At 33.3% G+C, this 17206-nt stretch overlaps 1 protein-coding gene and 1 long non-coding RNA gene across 3 annotated transcripts in view; both read left to right on the forward strand.

Moving 5' to 3' along the window:
- The window catches only part of SELENOF (selenoprotein F), a 37240-nt gene that overhangs the window by 7625 nt on the left and 12409 nt on the right, over positions 1-17206 (forward strand). For both annotated transcript variants that reach the window (XM_082339621.1, XM_082339622.1), the window contains exon 2: positions 1429-1596. In XM_082339621.1, the coding sequence (XP_082195747.1) occupies positions 1429-1596 (168 nt within the window). The remainder of the gene's footprint in view (positions 1-1428; positions 1597-17206) is intronic.
- Positions 1603-16884, forward strand: LOC309604836. The gene is made up of 2 exons (XR_014231093.1): positions 1603-7711; positions 9128-16884. It is a non-coding gene; the product is annotated as an uncharacterized lncRNA (long non-coding RNA).

Genomic DNA, 17206 nt, shown 5'->3' on the forward strand with positions numbered 1-17206 from the left:
GATTTGAGAGCTCTTTAAGAGACAGAATTGTCAAAACTTGTTTTTTAACAAACAAGTTGATTGATTGTAAGAATGGTGAAGAGTGTGGAGTCTAGGATGAACTGACCGGGGCAACTAGGTGGTCAGGGAAAATGGTGTCATTTTGCCAAGATACTGAATACATTGGAAGGAATAGATTTAAGGAGAAAAGATGTTTCACTGTTGGAGAGTTTGAATTTGCAGTGCCTGTACAACATCTAAATGAGATCTCAGGTAGGCTGTTGGCTTTGGAAACTTGACACTTAAAAAGACTTGGGAGTTTTCAATAAATGAGTATTTGAAGCCATGGAAAAGATGCAGTTCTCTATAGAAAGTATGCAAAGCAAAGAGAGAGCCAAGAATAGAAATGGGAAACAACAGCATTTAAGAGATGCATAGCAGAAGAAGGAGAGGGAAAGCTATGGAAGAAGCAGCTGGAGCAGAAAAGTTTTGAATGCCATTGCATTTAGTGATTTTTGGCAAGTTTAGCTGAGTGGTGTGGTGGGATCAGAAACCAGACTGTAGTAACAATTCAGAAATAACAATGTGGGGAGAGCAGTTAGAACTATGGGTCTTGGGTACACTGAAGATATAAATTATCAATGAAATTAAATCCCTGTGGATATGGCAGAAGACAGAAGTTAAAGCAGAGGTACAGTGATTGACCTTAGACAGATGTAGGTATACCACACTCACTGAGACATGAGAGAAGAATGGATAAAGGAAGAGAATAGTTTTGGAAACCTGCTTTTGCCAGTCATTCTGTTTGGTTACTTTACATAAGTCATTTCATTTAATCTTTACTGCAGTCTATTTTATGTGGGAAGTTTCTTGCTTTATCAGTGAGGAAATTAAAACTCAGGGAGGTTATCTTGCCCAGGGTCACACATCTTGTAAGTGGTGGAACTGGCACCTAAACCCCAAAGTTTTATTTTTGATGTGCTCCCGCTCTCCCCCACTTCATCCCTTTCTGTACCCTTCCCCTGCTAGATGTGAATGAAGATGAGTTTGTAGGGTGTAGTAGGGACCTAGAAGTTAATGTTACTTCATACATCATGTGAACAGGTGCTAAGGTCTTAAAATGAAATGGAAATTCATTTTTCTTCAAAAAATATGTAATATATATATCATAAAGAAATAATATATGATCTTTTTTGTTAATCCATGTTTTAGCCAAGCTGCAATATGACAAATTTTTAAGAAAAAAATTTGTTGGGAATGTGGGAAGAACCAAAGACTCATATAAAGTTATAAAGTATAAAAATAATTAAGAATTTGTCTCCAAATGAGGCATTTCACTAACTGTCTTTAGTGTGTTAGATTTTGACAACCCTAGTTTCTCCTTTTTTGGAAGCTTTGTACTGTAAACATGAAGTTAAGGGGGTTTTTTTCCTCATTTTTTGTTTTCAGGTCTCTGCATTCGGGGCAGAGTTTTCATCAGAGTCTTGCAGAGAGTTAGGCTTCTCCAGCAACTTGCTCTGCAGCTCCTGTGATCTACTTGGACAGTTCAACCTTCTTCAGCTGGATCCTGACTGTAGAGGATGCTGTCAGGAAGAAGCACAATTTGAAACCAAAAAGGTATTGTTTTCTAGTATCTCTCTTCCATTATGTGGTTTAGTTGAGATAAGGTAAAATGTTAAATTGCTTAATCAACTTAAATATAAAGAAGTCTTTAGCTTTTACATTTTGTAGTTTTAGAAACTCAACTGATTTCTTGCAGACCCATTAGATCAATCAAAGCAAATAGAGAGGAAAAGTATGGTTACAGATTGATATACCATCCTACCATGGTTGTCCAGCAGAAGGGAAGCAGAATTACTATAGCATGCCTAGATTGTAAATCTATCCGGTCTTCCTAACTTCTGGCCACATAAAGCCAAATAATAATTAAATAGATGCTTTTATTCATTTGTAATAAGAACCCAGTCTTATAATGAAATTTGAGATGAAAGTAAAGCACCTATTACCCTGCACATAATTGTCAACGATAAATTATAACTTTTAATCTGGTTAACAAAGAATATGATCTGTTACAATTTGCACATCTATAACTAATGTTTCCTGATACCTAATCTCACCTTTAACACCTGAAAACAGCCAAGAATAGGTAGTTCTAACAATCCAATAAAATCTGCTACTGTTTTACCCACTGTTCAAATTAATAGTAAACTTGCTCAATTTTTAAATCATTTCATTAAACCCTTAGACTTCTTTAATTTATAAAGTAGACTGAAAAGGTCATTTATATCATCCAAATAAAGCTGAATTAATGAGGTCCCTGTGTTTGAGAAAAAGAAAATATTAGCATCTCTCTGCTTTGTTTTCTTTTAATATTCTCTTTCAGTTGTACTTACTGAATCCTGTTTGAAGCATTATGGTTTGTAAAGCTTTCAAACAGTAATTGTATCTTATTATTAGGTAGTAAAGGTTTACTTCTAACACTGAATACAGTTTTCTAGTTCTGTAAGAAAACCAAGCCGACAAGCTTTCACCATGTTAGTGTTCAACCAGAATTTACACTTGATTTCTCAGTTGTAAACCTGAAATTCGTGTGTCCCACAAATGGCTTCCAAGTCTTCCATGTTTTTCATTTTCTTGGTTCACATATACCAATGATATATTTTAATGTTTAGAAGATTTCCATACATATAAGTTAGTCTTTATTGCAAGTAAATAAAATCTAAACAAGTTTTTAAAACTTGATTTTAAATAGATTTAAGACCTAGGACCTAACTAGTTTAGTAGGACCCTTCCCTCTTGTTTCTTGTTTTGTTTTATCAATGACATATTCACATGGGACAAATTGCTGAAGTGTGATTCATCCTCTCATCTTTAAGCTATTATTCTATGGTCTGTACAACTACTCAGCTAACAATGATTATTTGTGAGACACCAAACTTACAAGGATTGAATAACAAGGGGTGTTTTATAATAAATAATCTTTATCACACACCCGCTTTGTAATTAAGGGTAAGTTGAGAAAGTCTACCCTTTGACTGATATCAAATGTGCCTAAACTGTAAACCAAGTGCATATAAAAGCTTTTACTAATTGCCCCTTTAGTAATTCTTTATAATATTACCAGTTTTATGGTATAATTTTTTTGTTTTTTTGCCATGCCGTGTAGCGTGAGGGATCTTAGTTCCCCAACCAGGGATGGAACCCGAGCCCCCTGCAGTGGAAACACGGAGTCTTAACCAGTGGACCGCCAGGGAAGTCCCTGTGGTATAATTTTAGTGGAACCAAACTTCAGTCACACACTTCGCAAATTCATTGTATTCCTGTTCAGTTTTCATTATTAACTGAGCTATGTGTTGCTTCTTCAGCAATAATAGTAGGCAAGTAGTCCACCATTTAATATATGCCTAACTAATTACAAACTGAAATGATTATTATATCTAAGTGCAAGTGAGCCTGTATCCTAATATACCTTTTATACTGTACCCATTGTTTTTTTCTTAAGTCCTTGCCCGTAATCTGTAAGATGTACTTCTCATTAAGCATTTGCTAGCACAGTGTTGTACAAAATAAATGAATGGGTTTTTTTAATAAGCCTAGTGGAACTAGAACACTTAAAATAGTACTGAAAATATAAAAGTAAGGCATGTCGGGCAAAAGCCTCCATTTAGATGCAAAATGCATTCAAGTATAGAAGTGGTACTTGATTTAATCTGTACAGTATTGCTCTCTGGATTATTGGTATATAATTATAGGTAACAATATATATAATAGTTTTTCTGTCTCATTCAACTCTGGCTTAAGGCTTAATTTTGAAATTATAGTTTAATTTAGTCCTACTTTAATAAAAGTAAAAATATGCGTTATGTAGACTAGTGCCTTACATCAAAAATATTAAAAATACTTAAACATGGTCGTGTGTGTGTGTAAATCATTGGGAATATAAATTCTTTAGAAGAGAAAAATTGTAGTTTATATGCAGGAATGTTTTGGCAATTTATAATAAAGAAATGTTACCTGAATACTCATTTTAGTTCTTGCTTAGTTGCATGCTTTATAGGTCTGTCCAGGGATGAGGCTAATCATTTTTCGAATGTTTACTCATTCAACAGGCTGAATTTAGCCTTTGATAGGCAGAAGCATAAAATTTGCTGTTAAAAAAAAAAAAACCCTTATTCATAATAAATGCAGAAAATGTCTTCAAAATCCCTTATTCTGCAAATAGATATTCCTTTATTCTTTTTATTTGGTCTTATTTCTCTCCCCCCACCCCCCATTTTGATCATAAAGGACCTAAGTAAGCATCACAAATACTACCTAGAAGGAGATTTTTTTGTAAGCTATTTTACTACTGTTTTAACTAGTTTTGCTCATAAATACATACCTAGGTACAGTTTACAAACATTAGTAAGGATGTTGACTGGATTATGAGGAGCGTACTAATTTGTAGCTTGAAGTAAAAAAAGGTAAACTAATGAAAGAAAAAAATATTTAATTCTTGGTGCTATTAATATTTACGAAGTAGGATAAGTGACTTCAGCTTTTTATATATAGAATCTTAAGATGGAATGGAGGGACCATTCTTCTTTTCACTACTGACTGACTTTTTCCTTGTGGTGGGAAAACATAGTATTGATAACAGCCAGTTCCTGAGTCTCCTATCTTATAGCTTTTCCCACCAGAAAAGGACTAATTCTTCCCTATTTACAATTTTGAAGTATTTTAGACAAGGATTGTTACTAGCTCAAGTTGGGTCACTAACCAGTTATTAGCTAGGATTATGGAATAATGTAAGAACATTTAGCTGCCACACTAGCTATGTGGAAAGTTGCACTAGTGAGCAGGTGGATGAAGCAGCTCTTAGGTAAAGAACAGGCTATTTTTTTTTTCCTCAATTACTAGAGTAAATCACTTCTCCTTGAGCCATTTTAAAGATTTAGCTCAAGTGTCCCCTATTCTGGGAAGTCTTCCCCAATTTCTCCTCCTTACCCACTACCCTTGGCCCTTCCAAGTTATGTTAGCTACACCTCTGTATTCCCAAAGCACTTGAGGATACCCTTGATTTGCACTTACCGCCACTATATTGTATCTGTTGTTTGGCTTTTTTTCTCTCCCAATGTTTTATGCTCTTTGAAGTCTGGAACTATGTTTTATGTTTCTGAATCCCCAGCCTTTAGCTTACAGTATTTCATAAGTTTTTGTCCTTGAATAAGGCTGTTTTTACTAAGAACAAGTTTAAAAAGGTCATTTTTTTAAAAAATTATGTTGAAAATATACTTGATCTTTGTAGATGCTTGTTAAATACCTTTTTCATGTATTTCATTTATATATCCTAAATATAAAAAATAAGAAAGTTTGTCTTCATGATGTCAGTCATCTATTAGTAACATTAATTGTTCATCTAACTATAAATATAGAATTTTCATTTCTGTATTTTATTTATAAGGATACCATAAGCTTCCCATATCTATCTAAAATAACAGATGTTAATTATTTAGCACAAATTTTTAGTGTTCCCAGTCTGATCACAAACATTAATAGATACTTTTTCAAGGAGTACATGACCATCCAGTTAAAAGAGTTTCCTGGGATTTTCCTGTGAGAACAAACAATCAAATCATTTTGATTCTGTTAAGAATTTTTTAACTTCTATTTTCTAAGGGTTATAAGATTAAATGTAGTATTTCAATAAATGGGTTATTTTTCTCATATTTTTATAATCTTCCCAGTTCTGTGAATTTGAACTTGATGTTGTCAGCTAGGTGTTTTTTTTTCTGTCTCATTTAAGTTTTCATATCTTAATGATTTCAGCTTCTTCCAGACATTGTTACTGTAGAACTTTTGTATTTCTCCTTAGTTATATGCCCCTATTTCCTTAGCTAGTACCTGTTCTTTTTAAGATCTTGTAGTCCCAATGCTTTTTTCTTCTTTCAGATTATTTTTACTTAGTTGGTTTTTAGTACTTTCTATCCTTTTGCGTTCACACCTACTTTATCTCTGAACTACTATTCTGAAAGTTTGGGTAGTTACCGAACCAGAGTACCTTTTGGGAGAAAAGAATCCAGTTAGCCGAATTACTCATATATATGAACCAATAAGCAACTTATTTCAACTTAATTTGCTGTTCATTCAGTCTTGATTGTATTGGGGGGTGGGGGGGGGGAGTTTAGAGTAGTGCTTAAGAGCACAGGCTCTGAAACCAAACTACCTAGGTTCAGATCCCCTGCTACTCAAGCTGGTAACTTGGACTAATTACTTTTATCACTCTGTGCCTGTTTCCTCATTTATAAATTGGGGGTAGTAATAGTTCCTATCTCCTAAGTTGGTTTGAGGATTAAATAAGTTAATATACATACACTGCTTAAAATAGTGCCTGGCATATAATAATTACCAGGTAAGTACTTGGGGCTGGTGGTGATGACAGTAGTAGTAGTAGTATCTGATTTGCTGATGAAGAAAAAACAAGAAAGAAACAGCAAATTTGGAGAATTCAGAGGATAGCGTAATAATTATTGCTATTGGAAAAATAGGGTAAAAGAAAATAGATAAGAGATATAACATGAACTATTAGATTTGCCAGTAATAAAAATTTGGAACAAAATTTTCTGTTATTCCACTTTCAAGCTCTTGGATCAGTTGAATCAAGAAGAAATATCTTATGATAAAATAATTAGTAGTATGAAAACTTTGACCATTTGTAATTACTTGCTTATGTGCAGCAAAATACAAAAGTAAATTATGTCAAACATAACCCTAGATTTCAACTTTTTGAGTCCTTGGTTGACACATTTTTAATAAGGAAAATACTGTAAATTTGTACTTTAAAAATGTGTAGCATTTTGATCATTTTAAAATGCCATATGGAAGATTGCATTTGAAGAGAAAAGGTTTTGCTACTAAAAAGTATTCAAAACCATTGATAAAGTGGAGCTCAATTTTTAATATAATACTTAGTAACAGATTTCAAAGGTTTAAGAAAATTTCGAAGAGAAAAACTTAGAAGTGAATTTTTTTTTTAGACTCTACAGATTGAGATTTCTTTTATTTGAATTTTGGAACATCTTAGTCTTATTCACAGAATATCAGTAGAAACCTAGGCTGCAGATCACCAAATTATACCATTACTGGTTCTGTAAAATACCTCAACAGTTCAGGTATTTGATAGAAGGATTTTATTTCCCTTAAAAATATTCAGTTTTGTTGTAATAATTACATTGGCTCAGCTTTAAGTGTTTTTTTACCTTGGTTATGTATTAAGTGGTTTACCTATGTTATCTATTTAATCCTCACAACAGCTCTATAAGGTAAATACTATTACCCCTATTTAACAGAAGAGGAAACTAGGGTGTAATCTGCCCGACGTTACCCAGCAAACTGGTTCCAGAACCTGGCTTCATCTCAAGTCTCTCTGACTCCAGAGCCCCAAGTTTTTAAACATCGACACTGTTTTGCCTCTCATCTTGAAAATGTTAATAGTAATACCTACTTCACAGAGTTACTGTAGAAAAATAAATGAGTTAAATGTAAAACACCAGACAGGCTTTCTGAAGGTCTGCCCCTTTTGCATTTATAGTTAACAAATTTAATAACACAGTCCCATTACTAGTTTCTGTTTAAAATTACCAAATCTTTACTCCTCAGTTTACCACAGACTTTAATGGCTTCCATTACTTGGTGTTTTTGAAGAATATATTAATGAATTTGGCTTTATTGAAGGCCCAACCAAACATTTTAAGTAAGTCACATAATTGTTCTTATTTCTGATAAAAGAGCATTGAAACATTTTGTTATTTTCAATTTACATGGAAATTCTGTAGCCAGCTTTAGAGTAATTTATGTCAGCTTAAACAGCATTATGCAAAACAGTGTCAAATTTTAAGCTTTAGCCTATCAAAAGCAGAATGCTACTGGTGTGTAAAACATAGAAGGATGAAATGGAGGTTAAGCTAACTGTGCATGAAATTGTAGTCGCTAAAGAAATTTCACAGTTGCTTAAAATAGCTTCAGTTTTGTAGTGTCGGTAACATCAAATACATGAATTGATTTCTTCAAAGGAAACAAATTTAATTCAACAGATTATTCTAATTATAATATAAAAACATTGTCCAGAAAGAAGCTTTAAAAAAAACCAAATCTGAGTAATGTTTGGCAACAGTTCAAATTCAGTGTGAGAATCACTAAGTAAGACTCCTCAGTAGCAACAGTAGTAAATAATGACATAAATATTTACTTAATAATAATAGCTACTAACATTCATTAAGTTCTTATAATATGAAGGTGCTGTTCCAAGACTTTACATGAATTAACTTGTATAATCCTCACAGCAACTCGATGAGGTAACTACCATTATAATCTCCATTTCATAGCTGAGTCTGGGGCATGGAGATCTTGCCTAAAGTCATACAGCTAACAAGTAGCAATAAACATATGTGTCATATATTTGTGTAACAAAAGTTTTAAAGTTTATTTTGTGCAGTTATTCAGTGGACTGAAAATATTATTTAAATTTATTTTTTATATTTTCTAGATGTGGCATTTCTCTGCCTTTAATATGAAAACTAAATGTAGTCAATTTTTTTAGGTATTTACACATCAGGATCAGCTTCTATCTAAGCATGTTAAAACATTCTGTCACCTTTGCAGATTGTAATATTTAAAAGGGAAATAAATCCTTAAAGTAATTCATAATCTATCTCCAGGCTGTCTTACAACTGCATTTCCTAGACATACCTACCTCAGAGTCAAAATAAACTTTCTGTTTATATATTGAATATTACTTCTTACTGTAGGCTCTGAGAATGCCAAAATAAGACAATAGTCACTGTCCTGGAGGAGATGAAGAAATAGACATGGAAATTGGACTACTAGAATGCAGTTGGCAGGATATTCTGTTGGGCTAAAGCATAATATCCAATGTTATAGCTGCTAAAAAAATTAGAAATAAAATAAAAGTTGTAAGGAGGAAGGAATCAATAAATCTCTTAAAGTTGGCATAATCATGAACTATAGATAGAACCATATTAATCACTATGGAAGTGACCAGTAGAACTAAAAACAGTTTAAAAGTTATTGAATGAGATAGGAGGCAAAGGAAAATTTTTACTTCTTCTTTTATACCCTTCTGTACTGTTTCCTTTTATTATTTTTCCAGATGCATTGATTTCTTTCAAGGATTCAGTGAGATGTGTGCTGTAAACAAAATATGTGGTATGAAAGCACGTAAAATGAAGGGTATAACCATTTGACAGGCCAGGTAAATATTACCACTTGCTTATGTAGAAGTTGATGCTTATAATAAGTTGGAAAATAATTAGGAGAAGGTCGTCTCCGGCGAAGGAAAAGTAAATGCAAAGATACAGGGTCATCACGAGAGAGATGGCTGTCTAAAATAAATCAGGGGCTTCCCTGGTGGTGCAGTGGTTGAGAATCTGCCTGCCAGTGCAGGGGACACAGGTTCAAGCCCTGGTCTGGGAAGATCCCACATGCTGCGGAGCAACTAGGCCCGTGAGCCACAACTACTGAGCCTGCGTGTCTGGAGACTGTGCTCCGCAAGAAGGGAGGCCACGATAGTGAAAGGCCCGCGCACCGCGATGAAGAGTGGCCCCCACTTGCCGCAACTAGAGAAAGCCCTTGCACAGAAACGAAGACCCAACACAGCCAAAAATAAATAAATAAATAAATAAATAAAGTTAAAAAAAAAACATTTAAAAAAATAAAATAAAATAAAATAAATCAGATAGCTTATTATGAGGACAGATAACGATAGGTAAGTAAGTAGGGCCAGTGTGCCTTGGTAAGAAGTTTGGACTCTATCCTATAGTCAGGGGACAAAATATAAGGATTATAAATGGTGAATTGACATCAGATTTGTATTTTAATAACTTTTGTTGGTGTTGTGAATGATAGTTGACAGGGCAGAGGGGAATACTGTTGCCAGAAAAAGAACTTAGATTGCCACTTTCCAGAGGCAAGATACAGGGGCTTAAGCTAACACACTGGTAGTAAACATGGAGAAGGGACAGATCTGAAATAGATTTAGGCAATAAAACTCACAGGATTTATTGACTGACTGGATTGGAATGGGAAAGGGATGAGTGAGGATGCTTTCCAGTGTTCTTATTTGAGAAACTGCTAACCCCAACATAAGTCTACAAAGGACTTCCATCTAACTACAAGGTAGCCCCTTAAGGCGGTGGTGGTGGATGGGAAAAGGGACAGCAACAGAGGATAATTTTTAATATAGCATACAACCCTTAGCTCCAAACTGCCTTTTCAGTTTTCTTTTTGAAGAAATAAGTGTTAAGTTTTAATTTAGCAGCCCATGAATTTTATCTGGGTACCATAGTCAATTCTAAAATAGATAGTATACTTGTCAAAGAGTGCACAAAAAATAAAAATGTGTGGAATGACCGAGTTTCTTTTGTTCTAATTTCATATTGTTGCTCTTAATTTTTGTGTACTGTTTAACTTTTGGATTATTATGGCTTTTTTTTTGTATCTGTTCTTAAAGTTAAAATATATTAGGTGATTAATTTTAATAGAATAAAATCATTTGAGCCAACTCTTGTTTTTTATTTCAGATATTTGTAACCTTTCTTAAACATAATAATAATTGCCCCTTTTTTTATGACAAACTGTTCAGTATTGGAGTGGTAGTGGGAACACTAACACAAATAATTGAATTCTCTTTTGAAAAGCAGGTTTTCCTGTCATATATGACACTTCCATGTTCATTTTTTGAGTCTGTTGAACGGTTGGATATTGAACTGTATTTTAACAGGATCTCAGTTTTTCAAGTTAACAGGGATATATGTTATAATTTTCAAACATTTAGGAGCAAAAATACATTGAATTTTTTTAACGTTTTCTTTACTTACACATGTTACCAAGGGGCTAATTGGTTTTATTTTAAAAACTGCTTACTAAGATAGTCAAACTTAGGGTCATTTTTACCATTCTTTGGATATTTTGGCCTCAGGAAATATAGTGGCATTGTGTCAAGTTATTTCTTTATATTGTGTGATATTCCCTAGGTATTAGTAGGATTGAATACATTGTTCCCAAATGATACCCTGAATTATTCATACTTGTAGCTGAAGTATGTATAGGAATGTGTGTGTGTGTCTGTATCTGTGGGTGTATTTGTTTCCAGGTGAAAGTCTAATAGTTACAGTCTTAACCTCTTGCTGATGAAATTCTCTTTGTTTTAGGTATATATACAAATTCTACTTCTTATCACAGTATTGAAAGGAGCCTCATTCATTTTTTTCCTCAAATTTCATAGTTGAAATGGTCTAATTTAGATTGTGGTGATGTCAGAGAAACATTTTTATTTTATTTTTGTACATTTTCATTGAGCTTTTTAGTGGAACAGTAATTGTATCTTTATGGAAAGATCCCCCCAGTGTACCCCTACCTTCTTTAGAGCCTAATTTAAATTAACGTAGATGTTACCTTGCTTGTTTCTAGTTTTCTCAATCTCAAGTCAGACACGAGATTCAAAGAATAGCAGTTTAATAGTGTAGTAGAATAAGTTTTAAACTTAGGGACCTTCCTTGGGCACAGTCGTTGTTTTATATTTTTTCAGAGTTTGGTAGAAGGTACCTAAAAATGAATAGTTTAATCTCAGGGGTATAATATTAGAGCATTATATACCAGCTTGGTTTGCTAAAATTGTAAAACCCAACTTATTTCCCTATTCCTCCGTATTCATTCATCCTTCCTATGCAAGAATGCCATCAGTCAGTGTGTGTATGAAAATGTTAATAAATACATTATTTGCCTTATACACTTAAGGTGACAAACTAAAATCTTGACAAAAGCTTACTGTAAGATCGCAGACTATTTAGTTTCCTGGTTATTTGTCCATGTGTAATTGTAGCTTTTTGTTTCTATCACTACAGGCACTTTAAAAAAAAAATCACAAAATACAGGAATGACCTTGATAAATAATGAATTAAAATTTAAAACATCAGCAGATCACTAGACATAGTTTTAGTTGGAAACATTTTCCTTGAGAATTAACTGACTAAATTTTGCTTTAAAAAAACAGCTTCTGCATGATATGTTGATATTTTTCCTCTACCAGATGTATGTGAAAGGAGTAAAGTTGACTTTAAGAAATTACACTGGATATAATTAATGTTTAAAGAGTGGCTCACATATACTTGAATGTATCATAATAGGTTTTCATTTAAGATCTCTAAATAATACCTAGCTTTCATCATGTTATAGCCATACTTACTTATTTTTAAATTCCTACATTTTATTTAAGAGCAAGCCTTCAGAAGACCTATAAAATAGTTACTCCTCAGATCTGAATTCGTTCAGCAGTCAAAATTTTTCCTTTTGTTCACCTAACATTAGATCATTTTCACCATATTGCTACTTAATATTCAAAGCTTTTTCAGTTTTTTTCTAAAGTTTTGCTTTAAATAAAAGAGGATTTCAAAAATAAGAAGGTATGACTGTAAGCGATACTTCATATGAGAAGAAAAACAGTATTGCAGCATTTGTCTTGCTCTGGTCAGTGTTTACCTGGTTTACCTTTTAGAATTAATTTGGTTAGTCTCTTGAGCAAAAGCCTACTGTTTGATTGTTTTGTAATTTTTGCCTCATTAATAGTTGAGTATAGTCCAAGGCATCCCTGGCTGCCCTTTACAATCACTTGGGTAGCTTTAAAAGTAGTAATAGTAATTAAAATACTGATGCCTAGATCTCAACCCAACTATCCTGATTTACTTGGACTGGGGTGGGTTCCAGGGATCAGTAATTTTCAGAATGTTCTCAGGTAATCCAGGTACACAGTAAGGGTTGAAAACACTGCTCTAAGGTCATTTGAATTTGAAAGCTTGAGAAATTTTGAAGTGGCTATTCTAATAACAGAGGAACAATGAATGATAGCCCTGAATAGGCTATCAGGGCTACCTAAAGCTCTGTGAAAATGGGTGCACACCTTAAACATAACCAATAGTGTGAAAGAAAATATTATAATATTCACTATTCTTACTTATTGAGCATCTAAAGAATCCAGGCTTTTTGCATGTTTTTGTCTTTTTTTTTTTTTTTTTTAACTCCTTTTAGCAACTCTGGAAGGTAGGGAATATTTCTTGTTCAGATAGTAAACTGAAGCTCAAAGAGAATGACTTGCTGCCTGTAAGTCACAGAACCAGAATTGGACCCGCATACACATTTGGTTTTATAACTTAAGCTCTTTTCACTGTACCTTAAAAGATAAACTGAGGTATATGAACATTTTTAATAGTTTGAGCAAAAATCAATTCAAATTGGGTAACACCAAACTAGAAGTGGTCAGGAGTGCCCCACCAACAGGAATTAGGGACAAAACTTATGGAGAGGATGCAGAAACAAAGCAAGGAAATTTTTTGATTGGCTATAGCTTAAGTGGTTGCCTTTTTTGGGAAAGCCTAGTTGGCTGTTTGTGATTGTTTATTTTAGGTTTTATTTCTTAACTTTGAACCATTTATAGGCTTAGGTTTGGGTTTGGTTATATAGGCTGCTAATGCCCTCGAACCACCTCAGTGTGATGGCCTCCTTGTTTAATTTAACAATACCATGCTGTATGAAAATTTGATATTTAGTTTGACTTAGTTTAAATAATTAGTTATTTCAAGGTTTTCTTACTGTCATGTTTCTTCAGAGCCATGGATGTCATCACCAACAAAAATATATTAAGTGCTCAGTATTGGAAAGTAGTAGAATATTTCTGGCTTGGACCAGGTTTACAGATTTGTTGTGATGGTGGTGGTATGATGGTGGCAGTAAAAGTTAACAAATGCAACACCTTAAAAAAATTCTTTAGAAAATTTACGTAACTCACATGTGTTGCCTTTGTTTGGTGTTATAAATTAACTTATCTAGGAATCTAGCTATCTGGTAGAAAACAGCATAGACCAATTTTTTTGTCTTGCTGTTAATCTGATCCATGTTATAGCAACATAGTTAGACTTATAGCAAAGTTATCACCACAAAATAAAGGTTTTGGCCTTTTTCTATATGGGAAAGCCTCATTAAAAGCCTTACTAAAATTTTATAACAAGAGGTTGGTCAGGTGGGAAAAAATCATTATATTCCAAAAGTAAATTATCAGGGAAGTCTTTCAACAATGAAGGGAGTACATTGTCCCCAAATATTAGGAAAATATATGAATTGTACAGAATTTAATATTAAGATAGGTATAAATAATAATCTTGGTAATGCTTAAAATGTATTTTTTTAATTGCAAAAAAATTAGCTAACTACAAAGCTGAAATTTATTTTAAGAATAATAAATTAAAAATCACTTATTTTTAAATGAGAGGGAAATTAGCATATTCAAAAACCCTGTTACAAATAAGGTAAATTAGTTATAGAGCTGAAGAAGTTAGATATTTCTACTTCCCACCCAGAGGACACTATGAGAAGTTTAGGAAAACTAGCAGTAATGAGTAATATGGAAATAGGTGTGAATTCCCAAGGGGCAAATTCAGTTTTGTGCATCATTTTCATATTTTTCTAAAGGTATCTGTATATTTCCATTTAAATTATTTTGGGCTAGTATAATATGATCCTAATGGAATAGTGCCTAGAGTTAGATTGTCTATACAAATAAGGCTTCTCTAATGCATATAGAAAAGAGGCCTACCAACTTGGTATCAAAAATATAAGCTTGCTATATAAAAGTTATATAACTTGTTGCTGCTTTGATTTTTCTTCTATTGTTATTTTTCCACAAATGTTTGAAGGTCAGCATTTTTGTATGCCAGTGATGTTACTTTAAAAAGTAAAAATGCTAAAGGTGAAATTCAAGGAAATTTCAAGTTTTAACCTTTTTTAATCCTTTCATAATACTTCATGCCCTTGATAAATTCTAAGTAACATATATTTCCTTGTGTATGAATGTATGTGTTGCCAAAGATGCTTATGATTACTTTATAAGGCATTGAAAATTTACCACAATTTGTAGTTAATTTACCATATTTATTCACCACGAAAAACAAATGTTTTCCTATGAACACTACAAATCATAAATAAAATGCCAAGCTAGCATCACAAATTAATGCTTTTAGAATTTGACTTTAGTAATGTTAGGCAGCTTTGAGTTACATTTTCTTTTTGTTTACCCTGGACTGGAACTAAGCATAATCTACAAAGTATGTGAAAGGAACTTGAAATATTTTTAAAGTTACACGATGAAAAAAGTCATTTAATTCCGTTAAATGAACAGTTCTGTCCATTCAGCACACACATATTGAACAACAGCTTTGTGTCCAGTTCTGGGGGGAATTATAAGACATTTCCTGTCCACAGTCAAGTTATAGAATATTTATAGTACATTATGATAAGAGCAGAATTCTGTGGAAGTTTACTAGGAAAGTCCCTAACAGAGAGTAGGAGGTCAACAAAAATTTTCCTTGAGGAGCTCACATCTGAGCTGCCTATTCATTAAAGAATAGGTTTCTAATATTTTTAATTAACGTGTTTTGTGGTGCAGAGAATGGTTTACAAGTGTGCTAGGATACTGAATCCTTCAGTCCTTGGGACAATCAAATGGAGACTGGGGTGAGCAGGGGCCCCCAGGCTAGTCATCTCCAGTTATAAGCAGCCACCTCCTTTTACCCCAGTGCTCCAAACAATTATTACCGTTTTCAATGCGTCATGATATGAGGAATTTTGGGAAACAGTGGTGTAGAGAAATGCCATCGTATTTCCAGGTAATGGAATCTCCACTTAGAGTTTCCAAGGGATCATAAACTTGGAAATAAAAGATAAATCTAATAACCAAATTTTGATATGGCCTTATATTTTTTATATTCTTAATTCTAGTAAAATATACATAAAATTAAATATTTTAACTGTTTTTGAGTGTTCAATTCAGTGACATTAAGTACATTCACATTGTTGTCCAACCTTCATCACCATCTATCTCCAGAACTTTTTTATCTTCCCAAGCTGAAACACAGTTATTAAACAATAACTCCCCACTCCTCGCCCCCCAGTCCCTGACAAACAGCATTCTACTTTCTGTCTCTGAATTTGACTGCTCCAAGTACCTCATATAAGTGGAATCAAAAAATATTTATCCTTTTGTGGCTGCCTTATTTCTCAGCATAATGTTTTCAAGGGTCATCCTTGTTACAGCATGTGTCATAATTTCCTTCCTTTTTAAGGTTGAATAATACTATTCCATTGTATGTATATACCACATTTTGTTTAGCCATTCATCTGTCAATAGACATTTGGGTTGCTTCCACCTTCTGGCTATTGGGAATAATAATTGGTATATGAATAACTATTCCAGTCCCTGCTTTCAGTTCTTTTGGGCATATACCTAGAAGTGGAATCGCTGGATCAATTCTATTTTTAATTTTTTAAGGAACCACCATTCTGTTTTCCATAGTGGCTGCACTGCTTTACATTTCGAACAGCAGTGCACAAGGATTCAATTTTCTCTACATCCTAGCCAACCACTTGTTGTTTTCTGTTTTTTTGATAATAGCCTCTAATGAGTGTGAAGTAGTATCTCATTGTGGTTTTGATTTAATTTCCCTAATGATTAGAGATGTGAAACATCTTTTCATAAGCTCATTGGTAATATGGCCTTATACTTTTAAAGATTTGGGGGGTGGGAGGTGTCTAACCAAGATTAACCAAATCTTATTTTAAAATCTTAGAGATCATCAGAGTTCTTAATCTGAAATCCATCAGTGGTTTCAGAGTCCATGAGTAGCCTGAACTAAAGCAAATTCCATCAGACTCTTAGTATCTGTGCCCCTCAAAAACTTAAGAACTTTATTGATCTAGCCCACAATCACCAAAATGTTTTTTAAAAGTCATTATTTTGAGAGGAGTTAGAATTAAGGTGATTTTTAAATTTCTATTTTGTGCTTTTCTGTGTTTTCCAAAGTATCTAAAATAAACATGCATAGTGCATGTGATTTTTTTGTGCTATTTTAGAACTTGAAAAGTAAAATCCATCTTTAGCTCTTGGACCTACAATTTTAAAAAAGTCTAAAAGCTAAGAAGAAATAAAATGGGTATAGTATGTTCTTATGATTGCCTGCCTTCTCGGAGTCACAGCATTCCCAAGTCACTACCAGAAGAATGAGCAAGCTCTGCCTCCACAAAAAAAGTGATATTTACTACTGAATCTATTTCAGCCAAATTCATTGCAATAAAAAAATTGCATTTGAGTTTTTTATAATGAGCTTTTACTTTAAAGAGAACATGC

Source organism: Balaenoptera borealis (assembly GCF_965194805.1).
Source record: "Balaenoptera borealis genome assembly, chromosome: 1".
In the NCBI taxonomy this organism is placed as follows: domain Eukaryota; kingdom Metazoa; phylum Chordata; class Mammalia; order Artiodactyla; family Balaenopteridae; genus Balaenoptera; species Balaenoptera borealis.